The sequence below is a fragment of the Pipistrellus kuhlii genome, unplaced genomic scaffold, assembly GCF_014108245.1.
Source record: "Pipistrellus kuhlii isolate mPipKuh1 unplaced genomic scaffold, mPipKuh1.p scaffold_m20_p_17, whole genome shotgun sequence".
NCBI lineage: Eukaryota > Metazoa > Chordata > Mammalia > Chiroptera > Vespertilionidae > Pipistrellus > Pipistrellus kuhlii.
Window position 1 is genome coordinate 14,128,268 of NW_023425482.1, and position 26,511 is coordinate 14,154,778.

The following is a 26,511-nucleotide window of genomic DNA, read 5'->3' on the forward strand; positions in this document are numbered from 1 at the left end:
AGGACAAGTCTGTGCACACAACACACACAGGGGCACACTTAGAGTGCCCAGCTCCAGTGACTGGGGTGGCAGAGCCCCGGGCCCTAAAAGGACACCTACTATATAAGGCCAGTCTACCAATTCTAGGAATAATAGCAGCTCTACCCAATACATAGAAACAAATACAAGGAAGCAGCTAAAATGGAGAGACTATCACAAATGAAAGAAATGAAAGCAAGCAAACTTTTGGATACAAAGTTCGAAAACCACTGTTAGAAGGTTACTCAAGGAACTTCAAAGATCTTAGTGAGAAAGACATAAAAAAAAAAAAGAACCAGTCAGAAAGTAAACATACACTAACTGAGATAAAGAATAATTTACAGTGATTCAACAGTAGAGGGTCCGAGAATCAAAACACCCAATCAGAAGAGCAAAAAGAAGAAAGAATCCAAAAATATGAAGATAGTATAAGGAGCCTCTGGGACAGGAGAAGGGTGGTACTGGAGGCAGCTAGGACCTTCTCATGAATTTCAGGAATTATGTGTGTTGGTTATTAAACACAGCCTTTAGTAAAAATTAAGCTACAGCCGAAACCGGTTTGGCTCAGTGGATAGACCGTCAGCCTGCAGAGTGAAGGGTCCCAGATTCGATTCCGGTCAGGGGCATGTACATTGGTTGCGGGCACATCCCGGGTGTGTGTGTGTGTGTGTGTGTGTGTGTGTGTGTGTGTGTGCAGGAAGCAGCTGATCAATGTTTCTCTCTCATCGATGTTTCTAACTCTCTATCCCTCTCTCTTCCTCTCTGTAAAAACTCAATAAAATATTTTAAAAATTAAATTAATTAAACTACAGAAACTCATTATGTTAAAAACAAGGGCAGCAGATACTCAAAACAACCCTCCTTAATTGTGTCATTGTGTTCTACTATTGTCTATGCTCTTGAGATTATTTACTCCTACTGTTTGTTCTTGGAAATGCTATACAATGGGTGCTACTGCGTATCTTTTCTAACAGTGAAGACACTTCATATTGGTAGCCTGAAATCAACTGTGGTATATTTACACTGCAGAAATTGGCCAACGCTGCAATCCAGGCCTTAATCTACTCGCAGGGGTCTTCAAACTTCTCTCATTATGAGAATCACCTGGTGGAGGTGTTAAAACACAGATTCCTGATAGCACTTCTTATAGTTGGGATCCGGGAATCTGTGTTTTAACAACTCCACCAGGTGATTCTCATAATGAGAGAAGTTTGAAGACCCCTGATCTACTGTACGTAATTGTTTACACCAGAAGCTGGCAAACCAGACACAACCTGTTTTGGTTCAATCCTTAAACTAAGAAGATTTTTTTTACATTTTAAATATAGAAGGAAGAAAGAAGAGGACAGGGGGGAAAAGAAAATACGTGAGAGAGACAGACATGGCTGCAAAGCCTGAGAGATTTGCCAGCAGGCCTTTACAATAAATGTTTCACAAGCCTGAAGCAAAACATTTTAATAATTCGGTGAAACTGAGAAACTTCCTTGCTGGCTGTCAGCTCATAGAAGCAACCTCAGTCCTGGTCATATGGTCCCCTCAAGCTTCAAAGCCAGGAAGGGAGAAAAAAGCCCTGTATTGAATCCTTCTTAGGCCTTAAGTCTCTGGCCAGGAAGCACACAGTCCCTGTAAAGGTCAAGTGCACTGAGGCTGGTTACCCTTTCATGGAGTCAGCTGTGCTTACAGCATCATCTAATCACAGTGTGACACCCCCTCACATTCATCAGACCTGCCCCCACCAAGAGGATGGATTGTGCATGCCTTTGAATCACAGCATCATTCTAGAATTCTTTCTACTACAAGGGAAATCTCACAGTTTCTGTCATATCTACCTCTTTCATTTCCATTATTATTTCAAGAAGTTGAAATCATGGATGTATAATATAATAACATATATATATGTATATATATATATATATACACGTATATATAATATTACATAATATTATATATATGAAGCATGAGTGTTTCATATACATATGAAGCACTCATGCTTCTTCTACAGAAAGAATTACCACATCTAATTTGAGCCTCTTGATAAGTAAAAGCAGTATTTTAAGACTGATAGTTAACAAGAATTTACTTCAGGTGCAGAAATAAAGAAACAAGCAGCTGTATTTTTCATGAGGTCCTCAGAAATACCTGGTTAATAAAAACTTACTTCATGTGCAGAAATAAAGCAATAACCAAAAAAGAGGTATTTTTCACAACATCTGCAGAAACATTTGGACCCGCATGCATTTAGATGATATGTAAAGAAGACTTTGCCTCTTCCATTTCAAATGCTCAGAATGTCACCTTCAGCCTAGCTCTTTAAGAAGGAAAATGCCTCTAGCCTTTGTTAAAAATCAGTACAGAAGGCCCAAAATGGGCCTAGGCCAATAGTTGGCAAACTCATTAGTCAACAGAGCCAAATATCAGCAGTACAACGATTGAAATTTCTTTGGAGAGCCGAATTTTTAAAACTTAAATGTATTCTAACGCCACTTCAAAATACCAGGCCATGGTATTTTGTGGAAGAGCCACACTCAAGGGGCCAAAGAGCCGCATGTGGCTTGCCAGCTGCAGTTTGCCCACCATGGTTCTAAACTTTAGAATCTAAAGGAAGGGGACCCACTGGCCTTTTGCCTGGTGAACTCCCTGTTCCCACCTCCTTCTGCCCATCACAGTCTCATTTTGAACAGCTCCTCTGAGTGCCTTTCTATCTGCTAGATGGCATGCTGTCCAACTCAAATAGATGTTTGCTCAAATAAACAAATGTTTAACATGCGCCAGTGTATCTTTTAACAGTTCTGGCCTCAGAAGAGGGAACCAAAGGAGACACCCCCACGGCCCCAGGACAACAAGCAGCCCGGACAGGTACCTGCAGAGCCCCTGGCTCGCTGCCTTCTCGCTGCCTCTGGAGGTGCCGGGTGAGGCCCCGGGCTCCTGGATCCGCTCCCAGCTCTGCGTTAGGCACATTGGGACTGAGCACTGCCTTCCCTGGAGTGCGGCCTGGAACCACAAGCCACACTGGCTCAGAATGAGGCACCTGTGCGCTCAGGGTGGGACTTGGTCTGACTTGGAAACCTATTCGGACTGGGACTGAGACTGAGACTGGGACTGGGACTGGGACTGGGACTGGGTCTGACTAACGCCGGAGTGGGGCCAGGGTGAGGCCTCAGGTGAATAAATCCTATGTGAAGGCTGAACAAGCAGGTTTACCTTATCAGAGAGAATCAAATTAGAGTGGCCACAGCGGAGAACGTTTAACCTCGATGAGCTTACCCACTCATAAAGTGCCCAGAGTAAAAGGGGTCTCATCAGGCACTCTTCACAAAGGATAAAGGGAAATTATTTTTCTTCCTCTACAGTTTCAGGGGACTGGGATGAGACCTTCTGGGGCACCCCCTCAGTCCAGAACCTGCAGAAGGGACCCTGGGGAAACTGGCAGAAGCTGGCAAATGGGGAGAATTCTTATTGGAGTCAGCTCTCCCACACCTTAATCTATGAGGCCTGGTGGAGAGAGAGAAGTAGAATTTCATGTTGTCCTTTGTAAACTCCAACACTTGTGGATTTGATTTGGGGTACTCACTGGTTGTTAATTCTTCCTCTCCTGAGACAGCAATTGCCTTCTTTTTAAATATATATTTAAAGAATAAGGCCTTTTAATTCCACACTGTGTGTGCCTGTGTGTGCACGCATTATATGTTGTATGTATATGTGCATGCTGCATGCATGCAAAGCACACACACATTTCACCTATTATCTCCACCATAACTACCTTCTCAGCAGTGACTTTAAAAATCTGAATACTGCAGCAATGTTAATTTTATTATCTTGACAGAACTTGTTTTCCCAATAATTGCTCTGCAAGAATTAAATGCTAAATCAGCAAATTTCTAGAGTATTTAGGCAATCTGCTATTATGCAAGATGATGCCTTTTCTGTTAAACGGTTCCCAGAGGCTTACAAAACAGGATAACTTTGTCCTACTTGTGGATTAATTTCCTTTTTCTAGTTTTATTTACATATATTGTGAAATGATTACCATACCAGGTTAATCTAACATGCATATCCTCAAATAGAGACAAAAGAAAGAATAAAGAATACTTAATGGATTATAAACCCCTGTTCTAAGTGACTCACACAGCTCAGTTTTCCTCACTGAAAGACTGGGCATAAGGAATCATCATAGGTGATAGCCAACATTGACTGAGTGTTTGCTGTGCGCCAGGCCCTGTTCCCAGAACTCTATTCAGACTAGACAGACAAGGCCCAACCTGACTGGGTCGCCAGCAAGCCTTCCATATCATCTCCCTCCCTCTTCTCCTCATTGTGTTCCTTCTCCACGTTGGCCTCCAGATGCTCCCCAAGCAGACTGAGCTCAGTCCCCCTCACAGTCTCTGCCCATGCACATTTTCCCACAGACTCATAGGGTCCACTCCACTGGCCCGCTTACATGGTCAGGGAAGGTCTCGCTGAGGAAGTGATGTCTGAGCAGGAAGGTGGGTACCTACCTGCTCAGACATCACTTCCTCAGCGAGACCTTCCCTGACCATGTCAATTAAAACCCAGGACCTTGCAATAGTACTTATTGCTGCTACCAAAGAGGCATCCAGCAAATGCTTGTTTAGTCAGTATATGCTTACAGAGTGGCCTGCTGCAAGGTGTCTTTTGGGATTGGCTACCTCCCTCCCTCTCTGCGCCCCCCCCCCCATCCGCTCCCCTCAGCTTCCTGAATAGCTGGCATACGTACAGCCCAGCTAAGTAAGTGAGGGCAGAAGCCCCAAGGAGACCCGAGGAAAAGCACCCCAGATGAGGGCTCTAAGATAACAGCGCACTTGGAGAAGGATGGAAAGCTAGAACCTAGCCTAACATGTGAGGGGGAGCTCAGGTGGGTGGCAGGTCTCAGAGGCCCCAGAAGCCAGTCAGCAGGAGTCCCTGCGGAATGCAATGCAGGCACTCTAGGATTTCACGCTGACACACAGGAATCCGACACAACCCGATGTGGGTTTTTAACACCTTTCCTCTTGTGGGTTTTTAACACGTTTCCAAAACCGACTGCTCAGGAGTACGAGATGCAGCCATGGAAATGGGGCCGACTTGACACCCCCTTATTCACTGAGCTGCTCAGGAACCTACAGTGTTGAGCTCCTGAGAGCGCCTGCCAGGCCTGGGGGCGGACTCTTCGCCCCACTCTCTCCACCTTCCCCCGCGACTCCTGGAGCACAAACTCAGGCCTGGAGGTGAAGGAGCATCTCTAAATCATTGTCTTTATTTCTCGGCGGGCCTTGAAGTTGGGGATCGGTGGGTCCCGCTGGTCCAGGGGGACCTACAGAGCCAGCTCCACCCCCGGTTCCGGGTCCTTCTCGCAGCGGGCGGACTGGGGATCCGGGTCGGGCTGCGGGGGCGGAGGAGAGTTAGGTTGTTAAGCCCTTGGCTGCCTTTGCCCCGTCCCCGTCAGCACCCAGAGGTGCCCTGCTCCCCATAGACCCTCCCTCTGGGGGACATCCCCGCCCGCTTTGCCACCCTCTCTGCCCGCCTCGCCTCCATCCCTGGCTCCCGACCTCTGCTTTGTGAGCCGGGTCGTCCTCCTCGGGGCTCTGCGCCTGGGTGGGGACTTGCCCACCGGGTTTCTCCAGCTCCGCCGTCAGCCTGCGAAGGGAGAAGGGGCAGAGGAGAGAGACGGGGAGGGAGGAGGAGAGAGAGCTAGAGCGGAGGGTGTCAGGAAGAAACCACCGAGACCCAGTGACCTGAAGAGGCCCAGAGCCAGTCCTTCTAGGAGGGGCGGTGCGGGGGGGGGTGGGGTGGGCATTGGCCCTTTCCCTTCCTCGCTGCCCCTTCCCCTGCCCGGGGCCTCCTTTCTCCTCTTACACTTCTTCGGCTTCGGTCACTGCCAGGGCGCCCTCCACCGCAGGCGAGGAGCGCAGCCTCTGCTCCACCCGCTCCAGCTTGGCTCTGGCTAAGTTCTCTGCAGGGGGTGAAGGGTGGGCATCACGGCGGGGCCCGAGCTCCCTGTCCCAGTCCCCCAGCCCGCGCGGGAGTCCCACCTTCAGTTTGCAGCTGCTCCTTGCTGCTCTGCAGCGCGCGGATCTCGCAGGCCAGGCGCTGCTCCAGCACCTGCTGGAGAGAAAGGGGCCTGTCTTTGGTCTGTAGTCTTGGCGCTCTGCTCCTTCGCGCCTCTCATTGAGTCCTTACTTGAATTCGGTCATTCATTCATTCATTCATTCACTCAACTATGCATTAACTCAGAGGGCAGTGGTGGAGACACTTTTCTCGCCCATCGCTCGCCATGTCCCTGTGTACCTCTCCTCTTCAACCGTAGGTCCTGCCACTCTCCTTGCCCCTCCTGCCCATCCTCATTTGTTCGTCCCCAAATGTCCAAGGCAGAGTTCAGCCTGAGGGCCTTTGTATTGGCCTTTCCTTCCGCCTGGAGCATTTGCACCCATTCCTGCCCGCTTCCTTCCTTACTTCCTTCGTGTCTGCATTCAGATGTCACCTGCTGAGGCCTTCCCCAACTGATAGTACATTCTCTATCTTATTTCTTCTTTTTTTAAAAAATATATTTTATTGATTTTTTTTTTACAGAGAGGAAGAGAGAGGGATAGAGAGTTAGAAACATCGATGAGAGAGAATCATCGATCAGCTGCCTGCTGCACAGCCCCCATTGGGGATGTGCCCACAACCAAGTACATGCCCTTGACCAGAATTGAACCTGGGACCCTTCAGTCCGAAGACAGACGCTCTATCCACTGAGCCAAACCGGTTTCGGCTTACTTATTTTCTTATTTAGAGTATGGGGTGCCTCCCCTTGCCTCAAACCATCCTGGGACCAGCAAACACTCGACCCTTGGGCTCCCACTGTCTCCCCCTGCCTGGAATGCTGCGAGGTGCCTGCAGGGACATTAGTTGAAGGAACAATCTGACCGTGGCTTTTTCAGGGTTCCCCTTTGCCACTGCAAGGTGAGCACATTCCGGGTGAGCAAGAGGGGAACAGGGTCAGCGATGGTTACTGTGACAGTCCTGGCCACGTGTGGCAGTGGGGAGTGGTGGTGAGAGGTGGCCAGATTAAAGGTAAAAGCTGACAGATTGAGTGGATGGGCGAGAAGAAGAACCGTGTCAAGGATTATGCCATGAACTTGGGCTGGCGCAGATGGACCTGAGCAGCCAGTGGAGACGCAGCAGAGAAAAGGCTTTGATTGGAGGCAATGATGATGGCTCACCTGGAATTCCCAGAGGTCCTTGTGCTGGCCCATCAGGTCCTCCAGCTGTTCTTGCACGTGTGACCTAGGAGCCAACGCCCAGGAGTGAGAGAACACCTGCTGGGACTTGACACCCAGCCCGGCTCATTTCTGCGGATTCCTCACGCACAGGCCATGACATCTCTGCCTGGGGCTCCCTCTGCTGGGATCCCCTTTCAGGTCTTTCTCCTCCAAGCCGTGGTTCCACCAGCTCCTCTCCCAACAAATCTCCCTGATGCAAACCCCACGCCCACTCCCCACCCAGTGCCACGCCCGGCCCCAGTGGTTACCCCAGCTCCCTCTGTTTACAACTCTCTTCAATCGGAGTTATGGATGGAAATTTGATCCATGAACTCCTGCAACATGTGCTTCTGAGGAAGGGAAAGACAACCTCAGTCATATTCTCTGAACGTTTCCCCCACTCCCTCCTGCAGGAGTGGGAGTTCGGGTTTTGTCGTAACTGTCATCGTTCCTCTTTCTTCTATTGATTGGATGTGAAAATCGATGGGCCTCTGTCGAGACTATCATCCTGTCCCCCATCAAACCATGCATTTGGGCCTGAGCAGTAGGTAGGTCTGAGCAATGAGTGAGCAGAGACATTGAAACAAAAGAGGAGGGGCTTGGTTGGAAGGACACTTTGTGAGGGGAGAAGTAGTTTAGTTCCGTAGATTCTAAAATCCTGCCTGAAAGCCTGCACCTGCTATTCTACTGTGATCCTTTTACTGTGTAAGAGGTCTCTGGGCCTTAGTTCACTCATCTGTAAAATGGTGGTAATGATGGGAGGGTGACATCAGCCTTTAACTCCTTCAATTGTCTTTGGGAGGATTATGCTGATAAATGAACATAAATTGCTTATCAGACTCTCTTTGTGTGTGTGTGTGTGTGTGTGTGTGTGTGTGTGTGTGTAGGGAGGTAGTTAAGCATTCACACACTATCCATCATCAGGTTTTCCTGCACAATTAAAATCATGGTGCACCAGAGTGTGACAGCTCTGGTCACAGAACAGTTAAGTAAAGGTCCAAATGGTGGAGAAATGGATGGATGAATGGTTGGATGGACAGTTAATTGGATGGGTGAAGGGCTGGCTGAAGAGATGATGGCTGGCTGGAGAAATGACCAGTGGAAGGAGATGGCTGGGTGGAGAAATAAAAGGGTTATTAGAAGGCTAGAGGATGCCTGGGTGGGTGGGTGGGTGAAGAAATGAACAGCTAGAAGAACAGATAATTGGAAAGATGGAGTAAGATGAATGAATGATTAAATGGATGGAAGATGATTATCTAGAAGACTGGAGAGATACTGTCTGTCTGTCTGACCGGATGAAGGGTTGGATAGTAGAACAGATCTATTGATGGGTGAATGGGTTACTGGGTGAATGGATGAATGGGAGGCCTAAATGAGCAGATAGATAAACAAATGAATGGATAGCAGAAGATCTGAATAACCAATAGGAGAAAGCTTAGAATAACACCCGTGGATGACATTTATAAAGAAAGTATCAAGGAGTGATTAAATGAGTGAGTTCATCTTAACACCACTACCTAATATCAAAGACGCACACAGAAGTCTTTTCTCTAGCTAGAGTATATTATAAAAGGGGGAAATGAGGAGTGTGTGTCCAAGATTTATTTTCCCTTGCCCTTGCTCCCTGCTCCTTCAAGCTGGGGAGTAAGGTGAGCCGAGCTGGGCAGGACCTCTTACCTCTGCGCCTGGCTTTCCTTCCTGTGGCAGTGCAGCTGGAGGATCCTCAGCGCTTCTGTGGAGAGGAGCCAGGAGGGCCATGTGAGAGCTCCTGGGCAGCCAGGCTGGGGGGAGTAATGGGCACTGAAGGGCACTAATAGGACTTGAGTGTTTACTTCAAGTCAGGTGGCAGCCGAGGGAGAGGTCTGAGCAGAGAGGGAAGCAGCCTGACTCAGGTTTCAGTGGGGTTCTTCTGGCTTTTGTGGGGTGATGGGGTAGGGTAATAAAGACAGGACAGCTGGTAAATACCTTGCTTTTTTCTCAAGACCTCCTCTAGGTGTACTTTCTCTCCATTCACTGGAAAACACAGTATCACGTTGAGCCTCCAAGGAAGGGGCTATATCCCATACCCATGCTGCAACTTCATGCAAAGGGCATGCCCAAGGTCATACAGAAGGCCTGATGCAGCCCCAGGAGAGGGGAGGTATAGTATTGCCACCCTGCACCCATGTCCACTGGGGACCATCCAGATCCAGATTCTCCCGGTGGGTGCCCACATTCCCTGTCAACTCCAAAAAAGTAATGACTCTGCAGGATGCACAATGTGTATGCCGGGGAAAGAGATGACTGACTAGAAATAAACAAATGCACCAAGTCAGATGAAAATAAAGGGCATGAAGAAGCAAATCAAGCAGGAGAGTGAGAGTGACAGAGAGAAAAGATGACATCCCATTTTACATGGGACCATCAAGGTAGGCCTGCTGAGTAGTCTGAGCTAAGAGCTAACTGGAGGTAGCAAGAAGCAATCTAGATTACACAGCACAAGGGCACTGCAGACAGAGGGAACAGCCCATGCACAGACCCTGAGGTGTGCACAGGAACACAGGCAGTGCCATGGGATCTCTGGGTCCCTCTTTGGGTCTCACTTACAAGAGTCCAATTCCCTATGCAGCGTCTCCAAGAGAGTTTGGGTCTCTCCCAATTCCTCATTGGATTTCTTCTTTGCTGAGCAAAAACACAGAAGAAGACACTGTGAATGCAGCCTCTAGCTGGCTATTCTCTCTTACATTATGATACTGCACGCTATCTTCAAGCAACCTGGAGGGGCCTGAATTTTAGAGCTGAGGAAGGGGAGTCATTCCAAGTCCAGGGCCCACCTCAGTCCCAGTTTACCATGCTGAAGGTCATTAATCCGGTTAATCAGATCTTCTATCTGTGGCTCCAGGCTTCCCTCTGCAGAAAGAAAGAAAGATAAAATCAGAGGAGACTGAAGCCTGGCTGTCCGAGGCAGATGGAGGGTGGGTGGGAGTTGGCATTGTGTCTCTGCTCCTATCATCAACACACATTAATGGAGTGCCTGTTGTATGCTGGGCTCTGCAAGAGGCTCTCTGCAGGGCTTGCGTTCTGGGTGGGAGAGATGGACACTGAACAGAGAGACATAAATCAGGGTAGGTGGCAGCAACTGCTGTGAAGGGGAATAAAGCGAAGCAAGAGGTTGGAGAGTGAACACGTAGGAGGTGCTTCTTCAGATGTGGAAAGGCCCAAATGAAGACAGGGGAGGGAGCCCTGCAGTTTTGTGGAGGTGTGGGGTGTGGTCGGAGGAACCCTGCCAGGCAGATGGATAAGTGCAGAGAGAGTGAGGCAGATGCCCAAAGAAATAGCTAAGGGGCCATGTGGCAGGTGTGAATCTAGTATTATAAGCAAGTGGGGAGTAGCAACAGGCAAGGTGGTGGAGAATGAGGATGCAGATCGCCGAGGGTGTCCAAGGACATGGTGGAGGCTTCTGGTTGTAATTCTGAGCACGGTGGGAGCCAGTGAAGACCGCCTGCCTGCCCCTCCCTGTTAAAAGCCTGGCAGAGAGCAGTTGCCACCTCTGTCCTTCCAGACCCTTAATTATTGGTCCTATTAGAGAAAAATGGGGAAATGCTGCTTTAATTTTGTGGGTGGCAGCTTTCAAGTTCTCTGCTGGCAGGGAGGTCACTGCCTCTGTAGCGTAGCCATCTCTACCTTCTGACAGCCCCATGATCAGTGTTTGGTATGGAGAGGCCTTCTTCCTCGCCCCTCTTTTGGCTTCAAGATCAGCAGCACAGAGCTGGGGCAAAAAATAAACAAAGCTTCCCAGCCTTTGCTGGGTCTCCAGCCCCAACACTCTGAAGTGAAGAAACTCAAGCCCTGGATTTTCCGAGGCCACCCACTCCAGCTCCTGTGACTTCTAGCAGGTGGGTGCTTCCAAGGTGTTATTTATGGCGGACAAAGCTCCAGTCCTGCAATTTCTCTCATGTCAGCCTGGGCAGGAGCCCCGGTGCACTTCTGCGGGAGCCACAGGGTCGGGGGGGCGGGGAGGTTCCCTTTTATTAGGAACCGATCAATGCACCATAAAATTTAACCTGAGGGTGGGCTGTGGAGGGGTGTGTCCAACCTCCAGTCCAGCTAGAACTTGGCCCAGCCTTGATGGAGAGGGCTCCAGGCCCCCTTCAACAAGCAAAGCTAGGCACAAAACTATTTGTATGGCCATTTGGATATAAAGAGGGCAGGCAAAGAACACACACCCATGAATGTATTTTTTTTTTTTAATCTCTAGAAAAATACCCAAGAATTTAAAAATAGTCACTGCTGGCCTGTGGGTCAGGGAAACGGATGGCTGGTGTGTGTGTGTGTGTGTGTGTGTGTGTGTGTGTGTGTGTAAGAGCATAGGGTTCTCCATCCCCTTATCCTTCTTGAATTTTGAAGCTGTGCTTTTGGTTCAAAGAATGAATTGTGTTAAAGGGAGAGAGTGCCATGGGATAGTTCTCCAAGGCTGTGAGTTGAGGGAGCTGGGTTTGAGCCACACGCCTGACTAAGAACCCCGGGGGAGCCTCAGGTACGGTATGAGGGGACACACCACCTTTCTGCAGCTTTTTCACCATGGCCAGCAAGTCCTCAGCCTTCAAAGATGTGGTCTGCCCTGCGAAGACGAAAACCAGAATTACAGGATCCAGTGAGAGTGAGGGGACTGAGGAAAGGTCCAAGCCTGTCAGAGAAGGGTGCAAGGAAGCCCCAGTGGGTTCTTCAGACACCCCTGGGCTGGGACCCAGGACAGGCCGAGGGCGAGGCCTCCAGCAAGAGCAGGGCCTCTGTAAGACCCGGCCCCTTGCCCCTGAGGTTCCTGGTGTGCTGGATGAATCAGGGACCCTTATGGCCAGCTTCTCCCTGAGGTCAAAGGACACCATAAATCCCTTAATACAACACATGCATGAGAGAAGGTGAAGCACTTTTGTGGCTGCTTTTCAGAATCAGTAGGACATTCTAACCAATGGATAGGGTAGAGAGATTTCATATGAATTCTGTAAAATCATTATAGGCCAGAAACTGCAAATCTTAAAGAATTTATGGGTCTTGCCGAGACCGATTTGACTCAATGGATAGAGCGTCGGCTTGGGGACTGAAAGGTCCCGGGTTCGATTCCGGTGAAGGGCATGTACCTTGGTTGCGGGCATATCCCCAGTAGGGGGTGTGCAAGAGGCAGCTGGTCGATGACTCTCTCTCTCATCGATGTTTCTAGCTCTCTATCTCTCTCCCTTCCTCTCTGTACAAAATCAATAAAATATATTAAAAAAAAAAAGAATTTATGGGTCTAGGAAATAGCTATTAACGACTGCTAACAATAAAAAAAGACAACAGGGTATTATGAGCTTTTTGATGAAGAAACATAATACCACCTATGAAGGATTCTTGCCAATTAAAAAAATATATTACTAAGGTTTTCATATCTAAATGCCAACTCAAAGGAAGTGCAAGGGGCAGTGAAACATGTTAAATTGTATCATGGGGATGTGAACAGCATTATAAGACTCTGGCAAATTCCACAAGACAATCTTATTTCTTCAATAAATAAATTGCAAAGAAGAAAAAAGGGAGAGGGGCAAACCATGATTAAAAGACTTGAGACATATATCAATCAATTATAATGAATAACTAATTTGGATCTTAATTCAAACACACTTTAACCATATATACTTCTATACATTTAAAAATACATATATATATTTTTAATGGTTTCAGAGATGAAGGGAGAGAGAGAGAGAGAGAGAGAGAGAGACAGAAACATCAATGATGAGAGAGAATCATTGAATGGCTGCATCATGCAAGCCCCACACTGGAGACAGAGCCCAACAACCCAACCATTTGCCCGTGACCTCCTGGTTCTCAGAGGCTGACACTCAACCACTGAGCTGTACCAGCTGGGCCTTCTATACATTTTTACCATGAGCCTATGTTACTTTTAGAATTATAGTAACAATAAAATATCAGAAAAAATATATTGACATCTTAAGCTTTTGAAATCAATGATAAAAGGTCAAATCCCAATGACTCACCCCTCTCCAAGGAAAATTGGGCAGAGAATATGAAAGGCAGTGCACAAATCACATGTGATAGCTAAAAAGTAATATACAGAAAAGTCTCTTCCCCTCAGACCCTAATTCCTCAATTTCCCTCCTCAGAAGTCACTAGTGTTACAAGGTCCCAGGTTTGATTCTGGTCAAGGGCATGTACCTTGGTTGCGGGCACATCCCCGGTGGGCGGTGTGCAAGAGGCAGCTGATCGATGACTCTCTCTCATCGATGTTTCTAACTCTCTATCCCTCTCTCTTCCTCTGTGTGAAAAATCAATAAAATATATTAAAATAAATAAATAAATAAATAAAAGATGGAAGCAACCTAAAGATGCCTTGGTTGATTATAGCAAATTTGTAGGATGAAATTCTTCGAAGCCATTAAAAATCATGTTGTAAAACAGGGGCTCATAACCTGAATTTATTAAATTTTGTTAAAATATTTGGTGGTGTATTCACTCTCTTTACATATTTTTGTCTTGCCTGAAACCTTTTAAAATTGTATGCATTAATTTAATTTTGCATTTGAATGTTTAAATTACTTATTAAACAAATGTAGAAGAACATAGAGTAAAAAATGTCTCCCTTCACCATTAGCCCCTTCCCCAAGTCAATTCCCTTCCCAGAAGTAATTACTGCCAACAGTTTGGTGAAGACAGGCAGATCTTTTAGTAAAATGTATTTTATGCATTGCTTTAATTCTTACTTTCTTATCCTAGTAACATTCTAAAAGCATTCAAACACTAAAATGTGAAGTTAAAAATGAAACTTTCCCTTCTCTCCTTGGCCCCAAAGCTCAGTGCCTTTCTCTGGTATTATTATAATATGCTGGTATGTATTCTCTGAGACTTTAACCAGTTTTACATACTCTTACTACTTGGAAATTAAACAAAAAAAGTAAAGCTACTTTAATAATAAGGATAAGTATTTATTTTTTAAAATAGTTCATTATGACAACTTCCAAATGCATGTAAAAGTAGGGAGAATACCGTGATGAACTCTGATTTACTCATCGTCCAAACCTAACAATTAATATTTGCTTCAACTATGTTTTTCCAAGCAAGCCACAGGCTTCATAACATTTCATCTACATACTTAAGTTTCACTACCTGAAGACATTTTCTTAGATGACTCCAATCCTGTAATTATACCGATATTAACAATTATCACTAATCATTGGTTCATTAATATCAGCTAGTACCCAGAACATATGTGATTTCCCCGACTGTCCCCATGTCTTTTATAGCTGGCTTTTGCAACCATTTTTGTGAAAGCTCCATCTATGTTTTTCCTCTCCCCTCCACTCCTAGCCCTAATCATGGGGTAAGATCATGGGTGATCAGTAAATCTTTTAAATAATCCAACTAACAACTTAATAAAAAAATTTTTTTTTTAAATCCATGTTGTAAAACAGCTTATAACGCATGAGCTCCTTTTAAACATTTTATTTTGAAATAATTTCAGATGTACATAAAAGTTGTAGAAATAGACCACAGTGCTCCTACTTGTCCTTGTATCAAGTTTCCCATTTGTGAGAGCGTTTCTGTACCATAAAGTGCAGGCACCATGGCCTATTATTCCTTAATGTTCCAGTGTATATTTCCTCTAAACCAGTGGTTCTCAACCTTTCTAATGCCTCAACCCTTTAATATACACTTCCTCATGTTGTGGTGAACATAAATCCAAGCAAGCCCCAGGCTTCTTAAATTTTTCATTCCCACACACTTGGGTTGTGATCCTCAGGTTGAGAAACGCTGTTGTAGAGCCTAAGACCATAAGAAAACAAAGATATTTACAATTCATTAACGGTAGCAAAATTAGTTATGAAGTAGTAACGAAAATAATTTTATGGTTGGGGTCACCACAACATGAGGAGCTGTATTCAAGAGTAGCAGCATTAGAAAGGTTGAGAACCACTGCTCTAAACAAAGGGAATCTCTCAGATAACCACAGTATAGCCATCCAAACCAATATGACAATATTAATAAATATCAATATGATTCTCGATGTAATTCAAATTTCCCTCGTTCTCATATTTTTAAAAATTACACAATACTACTTAAAGTCTCCTAAAAGAAAAACAAAAAAATCACAAAAATGCCTCCACTTTTGCACAGCCCCTAACATCCAAGTCCCTTATTAAGAGTCATCAGTGAGGCCTTCTGCCTTCAAATAACTTTTCTGTGCAACCTACAAAGGGCTATGGCTCACACTGCTTTCTACCTTATTTTGAAAATCCAGCCTTTTTCCTCATAAAAATATCTTTTTAGAGTTTATTCTGTGTCAATAAATCATGGTCCTATCCTTTTAAATTTTAATTATCTTAAATTAATTTGCAATCTAACCATGTTTTTATTGCTGCTCAAAAATTTTAAATGTCCCCCACACATAGGCATTCCACAATATGCATGAATATACCTGTTTAGTCATTTCCATGATTGCTTTTTTTTTTTTTTTCCATCAACACCATTTTAATGACTTTTCTGGCTCAGATGTCTCTGTATTCTCCTGATTACTAAGTATGGTGACCGACTATAAGGAATAACATTATAGACGCTAAAAATGTTCTGCCAAACTGCCTCCAAGTGTTTACTGGTCAGCTCTCCAAGTGAGACAAAAGATGGCCTTTCCCCCAGAGTAATCAATATTAGATATTATCTCTCTTCCTATAGAGCCGATTTTAATGGCTAGAAATGGTAACATCATCTACTCTTAAATTCCCTCCTTGCTGAAGCGCATACACTTCAATTGTGACAAATTTGAAAGTTGATGCTAAAAGCTTTGTAGCATAGTAGCAGCTGCAGCAGGCGCTCAATAAATGATATCTATTTGCATCCGTCTCATTTCTGTCTGTCCTTTGTTGAAAGCTGGCATTCAATGTGTGGCCCTAATCTGAGAGAGCTCTCCATGTTAGTTATTATTCATACAATGAACAAAGACAATTATTGAACACCTACTATGTGCCAAGCGGGCATTGTTTGGGTTTTGGGGAAAGAGCAATAAATGGTTCTCATGGAGCTGACATCCTAGGACAAATAAATAAGTTATTGTTGATGTCCGCATAGACAGGTCTGGACAAAATGCAACCATGTTTATTAACATAGGGGCTTCAAGACTGCAGAAAGGGGGTGATGGGCGAAAGGAGAGCAGAAAGTTGACAGTGATGGGTATGTGGGCTTTCATCATGCTATTTTCTGTACTGTGGTACATTTTGGAAAACTCCTGTATTTTAAAGAACGCTAGTGGCATAGTGATGGATCAGTCTTGGGAGGTTTTCTTCTTTTGTCTAGAGGGCAATTCCCACTTGTCTGTAGGCAATGTTTTCCCCTCTCAGGAAGGAGTATCATTATCAAAGTGCCCTGGAGAAAAGCTGTCTGTGGGAGTGGCCATTCTAATTAGGATTTGAGAGTCCACACAGTGTGTGAACGTGCTGGGTGTCAGACATGGGGAATTACTGTGAATTTTCTCAGATGTGGCAGCAGCGGAGTGGTTTTTGTGAGACTGTCTACCTCCATTCGTTGCTTGAAGAGACGCATACTGACGTATTATTTACCTTAAAATACTAAGCAATATGTCCAATAAGGCTGACAAGTTAATCTAGGTGAAAATATGCATGTTATTTATCTTCACATTGCTGAACAGTATTTTCTAGAAGGCTTACATGTTTACTTTTTTTTTTAGTGCCTCTATCAATATCTCTTTATTGGAATGGGACAGAGGCTTCTCCTCTGCCCTGGCCGGGAGGACCAGCTTACCGGCATATCCCTCGCCCTCCACAGCCTCCTCCACGACCTCCAGCGGCTTCAACTTGGCCGCCATTCTCCAAAGCAGGAGTTAGGCGCATGCGCCTTAGACAATTGGTTGGGGGGCAGGGGGAGCACGCGAGGCAGGAAGGCTCCGCAGCAGCGCGCATGCGTGCAGCGTGCAGTCTGCTTACTGGACCAGGATGAGAGCAATGGAGTTTCCTTGAGCCTCTGACTCAGTGACATGCGGCTGTAATTCCAGTTTGGAGAAAGCAAGTTTAGAACTAGGATCTCAGTGGATAGGGGACTGAGTGTTGTGAGTACATATACAAACTGGAAAGAGGTCTCGACCCCTCCTGGTTGCTCCGTGTAGTGCAGGTTGTAAGAAAGACTGGGGGCAAATGAGTTCCGAGTCCCTTTCATTCACAAATGCTCACTTAGCCAGGGAGAGGTCAGTTATCTCTATTTCACGAAAGAACGAATGAGGATTAGAAGCTAAGTGCACCTTCTATGTATAAATTCTGGATCTCGGCTACTGTGTGAAGCCAGGGGCTTTGCCCTGGGTTATACACACACACACACAGACTGTGGGGACCTCCTTTCTCATTAACATTAGCAGCAGCCAACACTGATGGGTCACTTTTGACAGTAAAGATGAAGCATATGAAGGGCGAAGGAATGTCCTTGTGGGGATTGGTTTAGACATTTTCTTTTTTCTTTTTTTTTTTTAAGTATCTTTAGGTCAGTTCCAGCACAGGCTGGCCTCATAGGTCACCCAAAGAAACCTTGGCCAGCCCTGGACACTCAGGGCTAAGAGCTCCAGAGGCCAACTCCAGCTGCAGGACAGGAGAAAGTCCCTGACAGAGGCTGGAACACCATCCAAGTGCGGCAGAGGGAAGGGAGGAGCCTAAGGATTTCTCCCTAGGTGGAGATGAATGAGGGGCTGAGGAAGCAGCCTGCTCACCTATGTGCAGTCATCTCTCATTCGTGGGCAAGCCCTCGGATGTTGCCCTATTTCCCAGGGAGAGGGAGACCAGTCACAGACACCACCGTCAACCACCCCGCCCCTTCCAGCTCCCTCTTTCCAGGGTGGAGACAGAGGGAAGAGCCAAAAGCAGTTGTTCCCAGCACTGCCCAGTCTGGGAGTTCTGCCTCTCAGGATCCAGTGAACAAGCCATTATGGGAAGCTTGGTCCGTAGAGGCAGATGAGGCTGCTGGAGGTGAAGAGTACTTGGGTGGGTAACGAATGAAAAGTCGATCCTCCTCTTTCTTCACCCAGCGTAGGAGTTTGGTCACTACCAAGATGGCGCCTGCCTTGGTCACCAGGGGGCTGAGGCAGGTATAGAGCTCAAACTTGGAGGTCACCTGTGGGTTTGAGAGGAGACAGAGTCAGTTGGGCTGGAATTGGTCATCCGTAACCCTGTCCATCCAACCCTAGCCCCATGCCTAGCTCCTGTTTGGAAGACGCACCTGGCAGCAGCTCCCACCTGATGCTGTCTGGTCACTGGGCTAACGCAGGTAAGCTGGTATTATTGTGTCATGGGTGAGCCAGGGGTTCTCAGTTGAACCAAGGGTGGACCAGGTTCATTTGAGCCAAGGGATCATTTAGAGCTAGTGGCTTCAACTGGGTGATGCTGACTGTGATGCTCACCTATAGAATGGGTATAACAACAACAGTGCTTTTTAATGAGCAATTGTTGTATACAAGGTCTTGTTCTGAGCTCTACACACCTATGTCTTCATCATTTGTGCCCTGAGGATTAATTCCATTTAATCCTCACACAATCTGAGAGACATACTGTGATCAGATCATCAGTTTTTCCACACCACTTCTCACTGCTCACCCCTCACTTCCTCTGTTCCAGCCTCTTTTTGCTCTTCCTCAATCATAAACCAGGCTCAGTCCCACCTCACAGCATTTGCATAGTCCTTACCCTCTGGCCAGCTGTACTCTTCCTCCAGATACCCAGGAGGCCCACTACCTCCCTGCCCCACTTACATAATCCCCCGATCACCCGATTTAAAATCCTGGGCCTACCATATCTTGGTTTTGAATTATCATTCTCCACTAAAAGGTACAAGGGCTACTTGGACAAATGGACTGACACAGAGAAAGTACGAGGTGAGCTTGGAACATCTTGTGCCAAAAAGTAAGAAGTGTTCCAGCAGCGATGGAGACATGTCAAATGACACAAGGGCCAGTGTACCTACATCATGGCTCCCACTGGCTATGTGAGAGACAATCTGAGCGATGAAATAAATAATAGACAAGAAAAATAAACGATATAGAAGGTTTTTAGCCCACTGAATTAAAGAAAAATCCATGAGAACATACTAATATAAAATTAAAAACTCAACAAACAAATATAGGAGGAAAAGGTCTCTAAGACAATAGGATATCAAACAATAACTATAGAAGGAATGATAGGGTTAGAAAAACGACAGTATAGTAAACACCAGAGTAATAACTATTGGAGAATCATTAATGGATATTAAAAATAGTGGGTGAAAATCTGATGAAAAACAGAACATTAACATAATCACCTCATGCTATTTACTAATTACAAAGGGGAAAAATACTAACTTTATAATGGATAAATCTGACAGACACCACCTCAACTAAGTGATCAAGGCTAATATCATCAACAACAGGACAAATTGACATTGTGGGCCTCCTGACTTGATGCAGAGAAGGACACATCACTTCTATGATATTCTTTCAAAAAAGGCATGATCTCAATTTAGTCATGATAAATACCAGGAAAACCCAAGGTGAGGGACATTCTACAAACTAACTGGCTGGTACCCTTTAAAAGTGCCAAGATTATGATAGACAAAAAAGACTGAGGAACTATTCCAGAATAAAGGACACTAGGAAGACACAATAAATAAATCTAAGATGTGATCCTGGACTAGATTCTGGACCAGTAAAAAAAAAACATTAGTGGAACAACTGGTGAAATCTGAATGAAGTCTGTGGATTAGATGCCATTATACTGGTGTTAATTTTCTGATTTTGGTAAGTTACTGTGGTTATGTTAAAATATCTGGAGAAACTAGGTGATGGAACTATTTATAGTAATTTTTCCTACTATTTTGCAACTTCTTCTAAGTCTAAAATTTCTTGAAAATAAAGTTTAAAAAATTAAAAATATAAAAGTCCTCGGCCTAGAACAATGCCTGATACACAATAGGTACCCAATAAATTATTTAATAAATGTGCACTGAATGGCAGAGCCTGGGGGGAAGGTGCCATTTCCAATGGGGTCACCTTGACCAACCTCTCAGAATAGATAACATTTAATACACCCATAGCAAGTGAAGACTTCAGGGAAGGATATCCCAGGTAGGAGGCACAGTATGGAACCAAGCCTTTGGTATTCAAAGAGTTCTGAACTGGTGCCGGAAGACACACTGGCGGGACTAACGGGAATATAGGAAATCAGCAGATGGAGTGATTGTTATGAATGGGGCCTCTTGAAAGCTGAAGACATTGTACCAGTTGCTAATGGGGGAACGGCAAACAGAATGATGGGGCTAATGAGGTTGGGAGACACTGTGATTGACCGACTGACCCTTATGGGTGTCAAAGACACATGTGTAATAAATGGCAGGGATAGTGTTGAAAGCAAAGGTACACATAGCCCAGGCTACCTACGGATGGAGTTTGTTATGGCCGGGGGATACAATGGAGGCAGAAAGAACTGAAGCAGAGAATTAACCCCAAAGAGTCCTCTCCCCAACTCACCCAGGCCAGCAGCGTCTCCTTCTCAGCCACGTGGTAAATGAGGCGCAGAGGCCGGGAGGTACTGTGGAGGCGAGCGTGCAGGCGGTGGTACAGGTCCGATAGGCGCTGCCGTTCCTCCTCTCTGCTATACGGGGCCTCTAGCTCAGGGCTGCAGGGAGGGAGGCCGGCAACAGGGTCAGTCTAGAGCTTTCTTGGCTGGCCATCTCCCCTCAGTCTAAGGTAGGGGTGTTGAACTCAATCAGAGAAGGGGCCAAAATCTAAAATCCAGCCTAAATCACGGGCCGAATGGTTTACTGAACAGTCATAAACTGTCATTGTGATGGAAACGCAGCGGAGTGCAGTGATGACAGCACGGTGTGGACCACATTGCAAGGCCTGGCGGGACAGATTTGGCCCGCGGGCCTTGTGTTTGACACATGTGGTCTAAGGAGTTCAATTAAGTTAGGGAGCTAAGCCTTCCCCATTAGGACTTAAAGAATGTCTATGGTCAGAGACCCAGCTTTCCCTCCAACTATGGGATTCCTTGAATACTGGGGCCCTAGTTTCCATCAGAATAAGGGATTCCTTGAGATTGGTAGTTGAGCCTCCCTTATCAGTTAGACACCCATTTGATTCCATCATTCTAGAGCGCTGGTCGCCAACCATGGCGACTGCTGCTCCAACCGTTTCCTTAAACCAGCGGTTGCCGACCTTTCGGACCTCATGGACCGCCAGTGGTCCACTGTTCTAGAGCATGGCTGGCTTTCTTTCCTGAAACATGTCTATGAGATGCTGAACCTTCCAGTTAGATAAGCCTTCCCAGCTGGCAGATTGCCCAAGGGTCAGGACCCACCTGGTAAACTGAGGCAGCTGGCGGTGATGGTCGGGGATGTCCAGAGGTTTGTAGAGGAAGTGCCAAAGGCCAGGTGCTCCCACAGCCTGCACGCTGTAGGATGGGGCAGTGGCTGACGGGGCATTAGAGAAACTGGCAGCCTCTCCAAGGGTTCGCATGGCACCAAGCGTGTGCATGCCGTCTTCCACCAGGCGCCGGCAGGTGGCCATGTCATGGAAGGCCTCGGGGTCCGTGGCAAGCAGCAGCAGGCAGACAGGCATGGCGTCCAGGCGGGCCACGTAGGCATAGAAGAAACCATCCGGGTTGAAGCGGGGCAGGCACACAGGTGCCCATGCTTCTCCGGCTGCAAAGGCGGGTGCGCTGACCCAGTTGAGCAGCAACTGCAGGTCCGCTGGGTCCAGCCGGCACTCAGCCAACACATTCCGCTCCTGGGCTGCTGTCACCAGCTGACCACCCACCGCCAGCACGGACAGTGCCAGGCCGGGTGCTGTGCAACGTCGGAGCAGTGTGCCCAGTGCTTCCCGCAGCGGGCGAGTGAGGGGCACACAGCGCACGGCACCCAGGAGCAGCGCCCCTGGGTCCCGCTCCACACTGTCCAGAAGCCGGTCTAGGGTGCGCTCGGAGCCAGCCAGCAGGCGGCGGAGGTCGTAGTTCTGCTTACGGGCGAAGATGCGGGCCACGCTTGCGCGCGTCAGTGTACTCACGATCTGGGCGTGCACAGCCAGCAGCTCCTCCCGCAGCTGGGCTGCTGACTGAGGAGTCCTCGACACGGCCACCAGCAGCAGCGGGCCCTGCTGTAGGAACACCAGCTTGTGGTCCTCTAGGGGAGGGAAGGGATGGGCACGAGGTAGCGATGAGTCGATGGTGACTGAGAGGATTAGGCGAGGCACTTCCCGCCTTTCCCTGAACACACACCTCTGGCCCAAGCTTGCGCGGTCACTCTGTGGACACTCGGACTAGGGTTAGGACAATCTGGGGGAGGCTGAACATTTGTAGAGACATGATGGGATGGCCAAAGTGTCAGGTTAGACATACAACACGAAGTGGGGGGGAGATGAAGCAAGGGCTGACACAGCCAGAAAGATTTGCAACGCAGCCACACAGCCATGCTGTCAGATAAACAAGGAAGTATCCAGCCAGCCACTTCCATCCCAGGAGTTAATCACTCAGGACCCAGAAGGCCAAACGGACAAGTGGACACAACACCAAACCCCCAACCCTTCAGGGGACTGGAAAGCCATCCACACACACTGACCCCCACCTGGCTGGCTGGACAGTGCCTCAGGAAGTCAGACAGACCTACAGCTAACCAGACAGCCATATTCACATTCGCAGTCCCTGCCCCGGTTTCACCCCCTGCCCCCTTGCTCACCAGCATAGATGGCGCGGATGGTGTCTCCTGCACTCTGCACGAAAGACACAAGAGCTGTCATCACACCCATGGTAGTCGACAGCGCCTCCACACTACCGTACCTCGAGTAGATGGGCTTGCCCGCCTCACTCAGTACAAACACGTGCTTCCGCTTGCTGCGCCAGTCCTCGTCACTTGGGTCTCCGCCTTGGCCCCCAGAGTCACTCTCAGAGTCACCTGTGACATTGTTCTCAGAGGCTGCAGGATCCCAGAGCCCACAGGTAGAGGAAGGGGACTCTGATTGGGGCAGTGGTGACAACAGGCTGGCTGGCTGGTCCTTGGTCTCGGGTCCTGGAAGGGAGCCCCTGGTGGGTCGTCTGCCTGTGGACTCCCACTCACCCCATGTGCCCAAGGACCCACCAAATGCCTACCAGCCTCCTCCCCCAATGACTCCTGATACTGACACAGAACTCCAGGTATCTCCTCTCCCCCTCAATTATATCCACACGATGCCCTTAAAACCCCAATAATCCAATCTCTCATTGTCATAATTGAGCCCTTTTATGTCCTAAAGACCAATGATTCCCCTTTCAATGACTGTCATTTCTAAGTCTTCAAAGCACCCATTTCCTGAATAACTTACATCTTCAATGATCCCCCATTAATAACCTCTGACTCCTCATTCTCTTGATATCAACTCAACCCTCCACAGATGTAATGACCACTAATACCTCTATTAATATTTGGGTCTTTCACTGCTCCTTGTCTCCACTACCTTAACCTCTTAGTTATTCTCACTGATGTCCATGATCCCTAAAGACCTATTGACTCTCTTAAGCACCATTTATATTTTTGATGATGACCACTAATTCTCCCAATGACGGCATGAATATCCACTAACACCCAGATCCTTAATCCCCTCTATTTACTCCCACTGATCATTACCATTTCAATGACCCCCACATAACATCACTAATACCTGAATCTTCAATTACCTTCACTGACTGCTCTGACCCACAATCTATTCTACTCCATGTCATTCCATCCCTACCATAACCACTATTAATGTCCATTAACATCCAAGACTTCCAGTGACCTCTGGTGACTCTCCTAACCCTCTTTTATTCCCTTCTCCCCAATGATCACTATTAATCTCCACTAACACCTAGGACTTCAATAACCTCCACTGACTCACTTGACCTCCCTTTATTCTCAGTGGTATCCACACCCCTCCCTACACTAACCACCATAATATGCACTAACACACAGGACTTTTTTTTTCTTCTTTTTAAAATTTTTTTATATATATATTTTATTGATTTTGTACAGAGAGGAAGGGAGAGAGAGAGTTAGAAACATCGATGAGAGAGAGTCATCGATCAGCTGCCTCTTGCACACCCCCTACTGGGAATATGCCCGCAACCAAGGTACATGCCCTTGACCCAAATCATACCCTGGACCTTTCAGTCTCCAAGCCGATGCTCTATCCATTGAGCCAAACCGGTTTCGGCAACACACAGGGCTTTTATAAATATAACCTCCACTGCCTTTCCCCATGATTATTATTAACAATTACCAATGAAACCCACCACTTCAATGCCCCCTACTGACTCCCCTGACACACCTCCTACATAATCTAGTCAATGTCCATGGAATTGCCCCAAGGACAACCATTAGTACCCATTGGCAACTATGTCTCAACAGTTTTCTCATAAAGTCCCAATGACCTCATATTCCTTCATCCTCTCATTGACATTCTATGACTCCACTTGCCCCCAATTACCAACGACCTCCTCCCAATATCTGCCATTACTTGCAAATTCCCAAATTCTCAGACACGCACCCCCTTCCACCATTTAATCTTAGAGATGTCCACTGGTCCTTCCCAGTGACCTCTCTAACATGCACTAATTCCAAAGTGATCAATGAGCAATGCCCCCAATGACTTCCATTGACTCTCCACAGAATACCTTTACACATCCACCTGGGTCTTCAAGGACTCTCCTACTGGCCCTCTAACTCTCCAAATAATCTCATTGATGTCCACTGCCTCCCCACCAATAGTTGCCATTAGTATCCACTAACATCCGGTTCCTTAAAAGAGTACCTCCAACAACTCACCATCGTCTCCTCAATGATGCAAATACTCTGAGTGCCCACGGGCTTCCACGGACCCTCTTCTCCACCTCAATGACTTAAATGACACCCTAGTCCCCAATGACACTGATTTCTGAATAGTCCACCTTTGACCCTCTTAACTTTCTTTCGGTCACTCATTGGCCTAACCATCTTAAACCCCCAACGCCCCTCCCTGACCCCCAACTACTGGCAATCTCTTTTTGATACCCCGACGACCTAGACTCATTCCAAAGCCCCCAGTGAACACTCACTGATGCTCACTGACTGATTTTTCTCCTTTTCATTCCTCAAAGAGTTAAACTACAATGTGAGTCAACGATGACCTCTTACTGACCACATGAAATCCTGTTAAGACCCCCCCCAAAAGACTCGTTACTGGTCCCTCGCTGACCTCCCTCAACAATGACATTCCTATTCATTCTTTCGAATGAATGTATAGTGAGGAAAAAGACATACCTCTTTCCTCCAGGCTACGGTCTTCGGACTCTGTGGGGTCCTCCTGAACCCCTCCACCGTCTCCAGCCTCCTCACCGAGGAGCCGCGTGTCCTCCAAGTCCTCTGCGTCCCCGGGGGCTGGGGCAGCCGTGTCTCCTCCGGCCTCCATCTGCACATCCCTGGACGGCAGGGGAAGTGAGGGTGATGGGGCAGCAAAATAAACTTCCCTAAAAGCCTCTCCTGAGCTCAGCCCTCTTGGACACACTCCTAGTGCCCGTTTACCCTCGGTTTCCAAACAGGAAGAGGCATTTAAAAAATGTGACCAAATACTTGCATCCTCCAACACACCTGCCGAAAAGGAAGGATCTACCGAACCTCAAGAATTAAAGATACATAAAGCATCTGTTTTTAAACCCGGTATCTCAACCGGCCGGGTACCCTGACTTCCCGTGGCCTAGGAAGCATCACACTTCCGGGTGCGACTGACATCTGGTCCCACTTCCGGGTGCGACGACGTTGGAAGGAACCCGGTGCTGCAGACCTTCTTCATTCGCAGCCCGCGGGCCCGCTCCCTCGCCCGCTGCCCACTGGTCTCCGCTCACCGTTGGGAAGGAGCGCGCCACTCCGGGTCGATGTCGGGTCTGGTTGGGAACCTGGCGAGGCCCCCGGTGCTCTGCTCTGCACCAAACCGGCTCCACGGCGCCGGGCGCACTTCTGGTAGCGAAGGCTGTTGGCGTGAGGGGGGCGCGGCTCACGGTCAGCCAATCCGGAGTACGGCCCAATCAGGAGAAGCCGGCTTTCTTCCGCCCGTATCCGCCTCTTCTCTCTACCAATACTGTGCGTTGGATTTGCGATTGCACCCGCCCACTCCTTGACGGACAGTTCCCCGTACCCAATCGAAAGCTCGATCCAATTCCCCCTTTTTTCCGCTCCAGGAAGTTCCCCGCACCAAATAAGCGTAGGTGCCGTACCCAGG

The 26,511-nt window shown here is 47.3% G+C and overlaps 2 protein-coding genes across 5 annotated transcripts; both read right to left on the reverse strand.

Annotated features, from left to right (window-relative positions):
• Window positions 1-5,192: 5,192 nt before the first annotated feature.
• On the reverse strand, window positions 5,193-17,106 carry SYCE1L (synaptonemal complex central element protein 1 like). Of its 2 annotated transcripts, XM_036440563.2 has the most exons (11): window positions 17,043-17,106; window positions 11,800-11,859; window positions 10,089-10,148; window positions 9,846-9,920; window positions 9,225-9,272; window positions 8,937-8,991; window positions 7,221-7,284; window positions 6,048-6,120; window positions 5,872-5,968; window positions 5,565-5,652; window positions 5,193-5,398 (listed from the first exon to the last, which is right to left on the reverse strand). In XM_036440563.2, the coding sequence occupies exons 1-11, from the start codon at window positions 17,104-17,106 to the stop codon at window positions 5,330-5,332; spliced, it is 753 nt and encodes a 250-aa protein (XP_036296456.1). In that variant the 3' UTR covers window positions 5,193-5,329. The 2 variants fall into 2 exon arrangements, with proteins under 2 accessions (XP_036296456.1, XP_036296455.1); XM_036440562.2 differs by lacking the exons at window positions 11,800-11,859; window positions 17,043-17,106 and having other exon boundaries at window positions 5,874-5,968; window positions 10,089-11,610.
• MON1B (MON1 homolog B, secretory trafficking associated) lies at window positions 15,537-26,277 on the reverse strand. 3 transcript variants are annotated; one of them, XM_036440560.2, is made up of 6 exons: window positions 26,138-26,277; window positions 25,557-25,714; window positions 22,983-23,312; window positions 21,611-22,430; window positions 20,779-20,926; window positions 15,537-18,395 (listed from the first exon to the last, which is right to left on the reverse strand). In XM_036440560.2, the coding sequence occupies exons 2-6, from the start codon at window positions 25,702-25,704 to the stop codon at window positions 18,186-18,188; spliced, it is 1,656 nt and encodes a 551-aa protein (XP_036296453.1). In that variant the 5' UTR covers window positions 25,705-25,714; window positions 26,138-26,277; the 3' UTR covers window positions 15,537-18,185. The 3 variants fall into 3 exon arrangements, 2 of the variants coding, with proteins under 2 accessions (XP_036296453.1, XP_036296454.1); XR_004988462.2 differs by adding an exon at window positions 18,501-18,681 and having other exon boundaries at window positions 18,255-18,395; window positions 25,557-26,267; XM_036440561.2 differs by lacking the exons at window positions 25,557-25,714; window positions 26,138-26,277 and adding an exon at window positions 22,526-22,592 and having other exon boundaries at window positions 22,983-23,121.
• Between the last annotated feature and the right edge of the window lie 234 nt (window positions 26,278-26,511).